The 9,756-nt window shown below is 38.0% G+C and overlaps 1 protein-coding gene, 1 long non-coding RNA gene and 2 other non-coding genes across 4 annotated transcripts; all 4 read right to left on the bottom strand.

Moving 5' to 3' along the window:
• Positions 1–953: 953 nt before the first annotated feature.
• On the bottom strand, positions 954–1,072 carry LOC137735791 (U5 spliceosomal RNA). Its single transcript, XR_011068699.2, has one exon. It is a non-coding gene; the product is annotated as a U5 spliceosomal RNA (small nuclear RNA).
• A 667-nt stretch (positions 1,073–1,739) lies between these two features.
• On the bottom strand, positions 1,740–1,859 carry LOC137735790 (U5 spliceosomal RNA). Its single transcript, XR_011068698.2, has one exon. It is a non-coding gene; the product is annotated as a U5 spliceosomal RNA (small nuclear RNA).
• Positions 1,860–2,451: 592 nt separating this feature from the next.
• Positions 2,452–4,339, bottom strand: LOC148695716 (uncharacterized). The gene is made up of 3 exons (XR_015964905.1): positions 3,243–4,339; positions 3,049–3,089; positions 2,452–2,832 (listed from the first exon to the last, which is right to left on the bottom strand). It is a non-coding gene; the product is annotated as an uncharacterized LOC148695716 (long non-coding RNA).
• A 2,758-nt stretch (positions 4,340–7,097) lies between these two features.
• LOC137734773 (UDP-glucuronate 4-epimerase 3) lies at positions 7,098–9,414 on the bottom strand. Its single transcript, XM_068474059.2, has one exon. The coding sequence runs from the start codon at positions 8,780–8,782 to the stop codon at positions 7,466–7,468; it is 1,317 nt and encodes a 438-aa protein (XP_068330160.1). The 5' UTR covers positions 8,783–9,414; the 3' UTR covers positions 7,098–7,465.
• Positions 9,415–9,756: the final 342 nt, after the last annotated feature.

Here is a 9,756-nt window from a genome sequence, read left to right as displayed (position 1 = left end):
AATGAAAGTGGAATGAAGTTAGAACCATTGCTAGTAAATTTGGAAAGCATCTAGATTCCAGATTTAGGGTTTGATGGGATTGTCAATTGGTACCCATTTAATTAAATGGAGGCACTGTTCTAAAAATCTCCGCCTAGGAGCTAGGCGGTTGGCCATTGCTCCGATTAATGCCTAGGCGTTTGAAAATTTAGAAAGGGCGCCTAAACCTACTGAAGCGCCTGCCTAGACCACCTAAGCACCCGCCTAACCTGCCCAGACATGCCTAGACACCCGCCTAGGTTGTGACTCACTTAGACAGAAAATATATAACTTTCATTTTGCATTATTATTTTTTATATAAATTGTAAGAAACTTGTTGAATACTAAAATGAACACAAATTATATGCTTGTTCCCCATTTTTCATTATGTTTCAATACTTCATAATATATACATATATATATATATATATATATGTTATTCTATCTTGTAATTTATGATGTAATTATATATATTTTAAGTATAAACAGACATTTATTTACACGAAATATAACAGATTTACTTAAATCCGTCTAGTCCGCCTAGGCCCTAACGTCTTTTAGAACCTTAAATGAAGGTCCATTTAAGTGTAAACTATGTGTTATTAGTGGTGGTGAGTGGAGTTTGTGTTTGTCATTGTGATAATGGTGATGTATGGAGTATCCATGGGTACTCATTGACCATCCCACACTGCTAAAATAAACCTGAATTAATTCTTTATAAAATGGAGACATACGTACACCAGGTAATGGCGGTATCACAAATCGGTAGTGCACCCATAATATCAGTTTGAAATATCACCACAATGACTTGCCTCCGGAAGAGGTTTGTCTTGCTGATATTGAATTTTACAAATTATCTAAATTGAACTTAGACTCAAGGCTCCATTTATTGCAAGTAAAAAATATTTTTAAATTCTTGAAAACTATTCTTTAGGGGCTCCTCTACGAAGAGAAACTCCTAAAAAAATTGGTGCATGCTACTAATTGCGGCTAGCACACGGTATTCTTTAGCAAAAGGTGAAGGAGTAGTTCGCTCTGTGCTCATCTCGTGGCTGTGTGGATCCCAAATGTTCCATTTTCTCTGTTTTTAATAGCTGTGTCGATCGTGATGGTTTTACTTCTGTTCCATGTGAGGTTTTGAGAAACAAGCAGCAATTTATATTGTGTGCTTGTGTTAAGAAGAGAAATACAAAGAGAAAATGAGGGACGAAGAAGAGTGAGATGTAAATGAATGTATAAAGAACCAAACGCGAAGTGACAAAACAAAAACAAAAAATCAAAACTATTTTAACTATTTTCACTTTTATGATTTTCTTTTAATTTCTTTTTCTTTTCTCTCACAAAAATCTTTTTCATCTATCCATTTTTTCTATACAATCGTCCTCATACCTCAAGCACAAAAGGTGAAAAGCAAAAATTAAAAAGGAAATGATTCCAACATTAGGAATTGATCGTCCGAAAGTACTTTTAGCATTCCAAAAAACAACTTCAAACAAGCTATGAATCTCTTCCAAGGCTACAACATGCTGCTTGGTAAAGAATGATTGAGTTTTGCGTGTCATGTTTAATTCGAGGAAATAGAATCACGGCCTCACAGAAAGCAGGGACCTCTTTGGACCTGGAACGTAGTTTATGTGTAAAAAAATTACTTTTAAGGCCTGATTGAATCGAAAGCTTGCGCATAGAGATTAGAGAACCATAAAGTTGAAGTACATTGTAGGGTTCTCTTGTGAGAGAAATCCCTTCACAAAATTGGCGTACGCCACTAAATGTGCACGCACACGGTATTCTTTAGTAAAAGGCGAAAGAATAGTCCGCTCTATGCACACCGCACATCGCATTCTAGCAGGGACTCTGGTTTGCCTCTTCCGATGTGGGATTTCTTGTTAATTAATGACGTTTTTCTAAGTTGATATCTTGGGTAGTCGCATTTCTCCATTTAATCACATCACGTGATAAAGGGCACCAAGATTAACAACCATATCTTACTACTAACCAAGTTAGAGGATGAAAAATATAACATAGGAGGACGAAATTTTTTGGGGGCCCTCGATAATTAGGAGCTACTAGAAAAAATGCATGGGCTTCGCTGCGGGTACAACCTGAAAATTTACAGGTAAAGAAGCAATCATTTACTGAAGTATAAAGAAAATCTTAACAAAAAAGTGTCTAGTTTGAAAAATAAATGAAACCCAAAATTTCTTGATAAAAACTAAAAACTTGAAAGCTTAAGAAAACCCCATGAATCCAACAAAGAAAAGATGCAAACTTTTGCATTGGCAAACCATTCATAAACCAAAAATGATATCTTAAACGAAACCCATGAATCCAACTGAAAAACGCCCAAATTTAAACGAATCAAGACAAACAAAATATCAAACACGGTTCATTGTCTCTCTTTGAATTTTAAATCACTTGATATATTATCGTCTTAACATTTCATAAACTCATGCATTACATAAAAAATGATATCTATGTTAAAATTACTTGGACTGCTTTATCATGGTTTAAGAAAGCAACCCCAAATCATAGTATCTACATATTCCTTCAGATTGTCTAAAACACTAAAACAAAATCCTCACTTCTCACTACATGTTTAAGATACATGAGCCCATACAAACCGCTTCACCGTTCACCTATACCCTCAGTGCTACAAATCCAAATAAAAAAACCAATATATAAAACTGGCTGCGAACCAACACACACCAACAAAATAAAGATACGCTTGAATTGTTAATCAAATCAACACACAAAAAAAATTAATAGCGTGAGACACAACAGCAAGCATACCCAGCAGCAGCAAGCAGGCACATCCTGTCACACATACACACATTGAAATTGAATGCACTCTCATACATGTGTTGTCATAAGGATGCAAATTAATTGCTGCATCTCGTGTTTATTAATTTTTATTCTATAGTCCAAAAACCAAAAAGAGAATGCTGGAAAGGAGAAATTAGAAAATCATATTGAAGAGCCTTCCAAAGTACATTAATAATCAAACTAACGAATGTGATTTGAGAAACAAACCTCTTTTCGGGCGTGACTGATCAAATCCTGCTCTTGCATTGCTGGTTCTACACAAAACACAAAATCCCTAAAAAAAAAAAAAAAAAAAATCTAATACATAGTCCATACACAAATCAACCAACAAATAAAAAAAATCATCTTTTTCATTCACTTTCTCAGCCCAACAGAACACATACTGAAAAACGATTAATCACCTGTATGGGGGAACAACCTGCTGATACCCTTCATGGCCAAAGCCGACACAATCTCCTATAATTTCCTCATACTCTGTTTTTCTTTGACAATTTACAAATGCAAAATTTGGATGATGCAGTGGAAGATCATGCTACAAATTCATACACAAAACTCACAAAAAGAAAATCCGAACAGAAAAACCATTTGTAAATTGAAAACCTTACTATAATCCTTGGTTTTTTGACACAAAAACAAAGAAAAAAAAAAAAAAAAAACAGAATCCTAGGTTTTCTTCAATGTTTAAAAGTGTTGTAAATTGAAAAAAGGAAATTACAGAGAGAGAACACAGCAGTATAATCAATCAATTTGATGCATATTTGAATCAAGCCTCATTAAAAACAAAAAAATACAGAAGCACAAGGCATATTTACTACGCGTAAGAAAGAATATGAGCACCGACTAAAAAGGTCAACAAAAAAGGAAAATTCATACTTCTAGACATACTGGGAAAAAACATGAACTCAGAATGAAGCATGATTTTTTTTTTCTTTTCTTTCTAATACGCATAAGAAACAGAACATTTTCATTTAACAATAACCTTGAAAATGTCTTTCTATTCAAGTAAGTTGGCCCAAACTTAAAACTGATAGATGATTTCGAACAGTTTACTTTGTAGCCATCATTAACATTACAAATTTTTAGAAGTAATGTAGACAGATTTGTTTAGTTGCATCAGGCTCCTCAGTTTCCAATTGACATGCCAATTTATGGTCCACTGCCCTTTCTTTTTCAGACAATAAATCTAAAACATTTATATAATCAAATGCATCCGATAATAGAAAACTACGTAAATTTCCTAGGAGAGTTCCTGAACGGAAGAACCGACAAAGTATTGAGTTGATCATGGCTTTTATACCTACCCAGCTGGTGGAAGAAGTATCTCAGACATAAGCAATGCCTATGAATTGCTCGAAGGCGCATATTCTTAGAATTCCTCAACGCAAGGGCAGCAGCAAAGAGCACCCATCTCTGCATTTCCACCAATATATACAAAAGAGTCTTGAGTTTCTGAAGACAAAACTCGATGCTTTATGTTGCTGAGAGCCCCAATTGAGACTCTCCCTAAAATGTAATAATTACTCTTTTCACAACTATTTCATAATGTGGCAAAGACCTTACTGTAATTTGTCAATATTACACTTTGCTACAATTACTCGCTAATTTGAGTGCAAAATTCCTTTACACAAACAAAACCCCGTCACTGCCTTCTCCACCCAAGCTCCCTATCATCGGAAACTTGCACCAACTAGGGTTGGCCCTCTCATGCTTCTACACTCAGGAAGTGTCCCCATCCTTGTTGACTCTTTAGGACTTTAGAGCATGATATTTGTTTTGCTTTGTATCCGCGAAATTTCTACTTACTGTTGTTCTCAGAAAATTAGGAGAGGACAAGAATTGTAGAGCATTTTGCGAGGAACATTGTGGATGGTTTCAGCAGTTGAAGATATAGGTGTCCCTTTCTAGTTTGTAAGGTTCACATTGAGGAATCTTACGCTGCGTTTTTTTTCTTCCTATCATAACTTTCAAAATCTATTTTGCGTAGAATTATTATGTTTTTGTTGACCTTAAAACCTACTTAGCCTACGTGGTGTGTAGGCCGAATAACTAATGAGCTAACTACGTCATTCGGTTGAATGTGGAGCGTGACAACTCAAAGAAGAGCTGGGTTGGTGAGTGAATGAATGTGGTTGTGGCCGTGTCAAACATGCGCTTCTTGTTTTAACCAGACCCTTAGAATGTTACCAATATTCCTATGCCTGATCTTTCAAGTGTCTTTCATTAATTCAAACTTGGCTAAACTAGTATGGGCTGGGCTGCTTATCCAAACAAGTCTGTCTAACTACTTACTCGGCCCTAATCCATTAATTTGGGCCCAAACAGTTTTACAGGACAAAAATTGATGGCTGTGAGGAAATTGGACGAGAGTTACTTTTGTTAAGTTTTTGAGTACTTCAAATAAATTTGTCAGGATAAGGAATCATTTTAGTTCGGACACCTAGATTTCATATTGGTGCTTCTTTGATTCTCTCTTCTATAGATATAGAAGGGTTTCTTGCAGAACCGGCATCACTTGGTGCACTTGGAAACGCACAACTTGTTAAGCGTAGTTTGGAAGTTCCTTCTAATGTGGTTTCGTTTTTGTGTACATTTCAGAGAACAGATGATCATGACTCCATTGTCACAGTCAAGTACTTTTGGGAAATAACCTTTCTCCAACTTCTTGCAAAACAATCCTAATGATTCAGTGTTCCTGCAACTTATTCGCACACAAACTACTAGCTTATAATACAATGCTTTCGTCCCTAGCATGTAAAGAAAGTATAACAAAGAGTCGAGCGTATTCTTGCCGTCTTCTGGAACTATTTTCTGCCAGAGCACTGCTGTTATTCATTCTGCATTTGCAAACACTACGAGTCTACGAATCTTTACTTACCCTACTTGCATGCCAGCAATGTACAAACCATGTTACTGAAAAGAAGAAGAAATGCCCAGCCCTGTATTTGGACAACGGAATTATCATCTTTGTCATAATTCACTTACTAAACAAAGATAACATACAGTTTTCCAAAACCATATCATGCACAAACAAGGAAATGTGGATAAAAAAGATGAAAGAGTTACTTGAGGTAGTTTTAAGTTTTAACATACGTATAATGCCAAACAGGTCTTTCAAAATCAGCCGAAGGAGCAAAATGTGTAAGAATTCATGTGAGTTCATCAAACTATGGACTGCAGCCAAGCTTAGTAAATGAGCTATACATAGAGTTAGACTTCTAAGGGTTTTATATCCGGACAACGTTAACCATATTGGAGGGAAAATGTCATTAAGTCACAATTGAACTAATGTAGCAGTTGGCTAAATGAAAAATGTAGGTAATTGCCTCGTTGATGGGCTGAGATGGTTACCAAATGAAAGTGGGATTGGTCTCTCTTCTCGGTACAAACATAGGTTGTTCATTTTGTGCATGGTTGTCTCATTGACAAGTGACAACCATAAACTCCCTTGCTGTGCGTACACGACAAGAGAAGAGAAGAACCATGACTGCAAGTTCCGGTTTGTATGCATGATTATTATACTGTTAGGGTTTTATCAGCAACTGGATTTATTGCAGTGAGCATTAGGGTTTATCATTAGTACAAACTAATGAAAGACTTGTAGTTTGGACTTTGGATACTTGTTTGATTGGATCCTTGTATGGAATGGTTTGCAAAAAGAAGAAAGGTAAAGTCTGTAACAAAAGAAATTGACAACAGAAGGAAGATATATAAATAAATGAATAGAAGTTTTCACTTTCGACTTTTTTATGTACTTCTATATTCATCGTCTTTCGACAAAAGAAGAAAACCAAAAAGTTAATAAGAACCCTAAACGGGAGAGAACCAAATGCCAGAGAGATCCAATTCTAACTCAAAGTAACAATTAAAAGTTCCTTTGCTACCTATGTCATAAACGAGGAACACAGTAAATGAGCACCGCAAATTCGTGATCTAGAGTACAAAGCTTAGTAGAACATATAATTTTAGCACCCCAAATATTGTGTGTATTAATGACAATATAAACCAGAGAGTAAAGGAAAACCGAAATGCAAACCTGATATGCAAGAATGATCTGTCATTAAGGATTAGTCTTGCAGTTGAGCTACATGGCATACTTAAGCACGTTCTAAAGGTCAGTGCAGGACGACAAAGTCAGCTGCAAAATTAACCATAAAACAGCAGCATAGGAATCGATGGACATCAACTACAAGAAAATGCATTGTATGAAAAACAAATAACGTATTACACAAAAATACTGTAATTCACTTCATACAGTATTAAGGAACCAAACTACCATGTGCTATTTTATTGATTGCTTGGCAATGATACACGTTCACCAATTAGCATATGTTCTATCAGTCATGAATTCTACAACGCCGTAGCTCCAACAATTACATTCCAAGAAAAAAAGAAAGAGATGGTCCTCGATTTCGCTCAATACAGCATGGGAGTGCTTAGAAAACAATGTCCCTAAACCACAAAACTTCTTCACCATAGTTCACAAGGTTCCTCCTCATATGGCATTACATCGTTATGATATATGGAAAAACGTACCGGGAAATGACAGAAATGTTAAAAAAACAATCGTAAGAATTATAATGAACAAGAATTCGAAGGGGTCTACCGCACAATCAAAAGAATTTTGTCACCCAGAAGCCTTCTTCCCACCAGAATAGTAACTGAGGTACCACCGAACGAATTTCTTCAGCCCTGTCTGCAGATCAGTTGTAGGCTTATATCCAAGTTCCCTCTGAGCCGAACTAATGTTTGCGTGTGTAAACTGAACATCCCCATTACGTGGCAACTTCATTATATTTCTCTTAGCCTTCACCTTCAAAAGCCTCTCCAAAATGGTCACAAGATCCGTAACTGGCACTGGCGATGTATTCCCCAAATTGAAAACCCGCAATTGGGCAGGCCCCTTCTTCTTTCCTCCACTCCCAGTACTCTTCTCAGCGGTATCTAATGACGCCAAGCATCCCTTCACAATATCATCAATGTAGGTAAAATCCCTTGCAACGGTTCCATGATTAGCCCCCTCAAAGATTGGAATGGTCTTCCCCTTCAATATATCCCTCGTGAAAAAGAAGTATGCCATATCAGGCCTTCCCCAAGGGCCATAAACAGTAAAGAACCGCAACCCGGTAAGGGAAAGGCCATAGATATGGTTGTAAGTGTGTGCAATTTCCTCACCGGCTTTCTTGGTGGCGGCATAGAGACTAGCCGGCTGGTCAGTCCGGTCTCTTTCCGAAAAGGGTACCTTAGTATTTAATCCATAAACAGAGCTAGAACTTGCCCAAACAATTGCAGGTTGTGGATTTGCATTTTTACAAACTTCAAGAAGATTAACAAGACCAGCTATATTACTATGAACATATGAGCCTGGGTTTTCCATGGCATACCTCACACCAGCTTGGGCAGCCAAATGCATCACATGGGTGAACGCCACCACCTCGAAGAGCTTGCTCAGCAAAGGGGCGTCGTTTATGTCGCCTTCCACAATGAACACCCCACTCCGCTCCAAAAGCGCCTGCCGAGCCCTCTTCAACGAAGGGTCGTAGTAGTCATTAAAGCAGTCCAGACCAAGGACCCCATCTCCGCGGCGTTTAAGCGCCGCCGACACGTGGGTCCCGACGAAGCCGGCAGCACCGGTGACGAGGACGGAGATTCCGTGGCGAGACCGGACTTTGGCGGAGGACCTGACCCGTTTTTCCCAGGCGGGTCCGCCCCAATTGTAGGTTCTGAGAGAGCGGCGGGAGGGATCGGACGGCAGAGAATTAGGGGACGGGGAGTGGAAGAAGAAGATCAAGATCAAGCCGAGGAAAACGAAGGACCAGAATGTGAGCTTGGCGAGAGAGCCGTGCCCGCGGAGGCGGTGAATGTAGGGTGACTTGTCCATCTTGAACTTGCCGGGCGTTGGCGGACTGATGTCGAGGTGGGACATTTGCTTGAGCTGGGTCATCTTCAATGGCGAATGTGAACAAAACCCAGGTCTCGGGTTGCTGAATTTCGGCCGGAAAGCTTGGGATTCGGGTCCGGTTTAGGGTTTTACGAACTGGGTTCCTCGAGATTTCCTCAGAAAAAGGCAGCGGCGGCGGCGGTAGCGGTGGTTGCAGATAAGAAAAAGTGAGCTCCTTTTAGCTCCTATCCATGTTCTGGTTAGGTGGTGGGGGAATCTTCTGGTTTCTTGGAGAGATGGGTTGTTGGTGGCAGCGGTTTCTCTTCTTTTATGCAGAAAGAGTAAATGCAAAGTTGAAAGCTTTTGATTTGGGTTAATGATCTGTGATTAATCACTGTTTAGAGAGAGAAAGAGAGGAAGAAGAGGAGAGAGAGATTGATGGAGATCAGAGGACAAGGAACTGCAATATTTAATGAAGATCAAACAAGACAAAGAAACTGTTTAAACTTAATTAAAATCAGTTTATCTGATGGTGGTTTTCTGCAAAGATAGCTGGTTTTGGTTTCATTTTTCGGTTGACAGTTTTGGTTGATCAAAAGAAAGAAAATTCAGAGATTTTGGTTTTTGTTTTTGTTTTTGTTTTTTTTTTTTTTTTTTGTAGGCTGTCAAAATTTAAAATATTTGTTTAATGGGGGAACGAGAATTCCAAATTTCAGGGTGGAAGTTTTAACATTTGATTGGTTGGGAACCCCTCTAAATTTTTGGGATTTATTTTGGGATATTTATTTTTGGGATATTTTATGGGGGACTTGTATCTATATTTGGGTTGGAGTTATAATATAAACGTTTAAGGCTTTAAGGAGTGTGGGGATGTGGTTTGTTTGTTGGAGAGTTTGACTCATTGAGTAAAAAGAAATTAATTTAGCTCCCAAACTAAAAGGAAATTAAAAAAATTATAGCAAATGGCTCATTGGTAAGGATTCGGATTGTGGCTCCCCAATAAACAAAAATTGTCAGATGTCTCGTGTTCAATACTC

This window comes from Pyrus communis, chromosome 7 (genome assembly GCF_041283825.1).
Source record: "Pyrus communis isolate YQ-2024b chromosome 7, ASM4128382v1, whole genome shotgun sequence".
Taxonomy (NCBI): domain Eukaryota; kingdom Viridiplantae; phylum Streptophyta; class Magnoliopsida; order Rosales; family Rosaceae; genus Pyrus; species Pyrus communis.
This window is presented reverse-complemented; position numbering and strand designations above follow the sequence as displayed.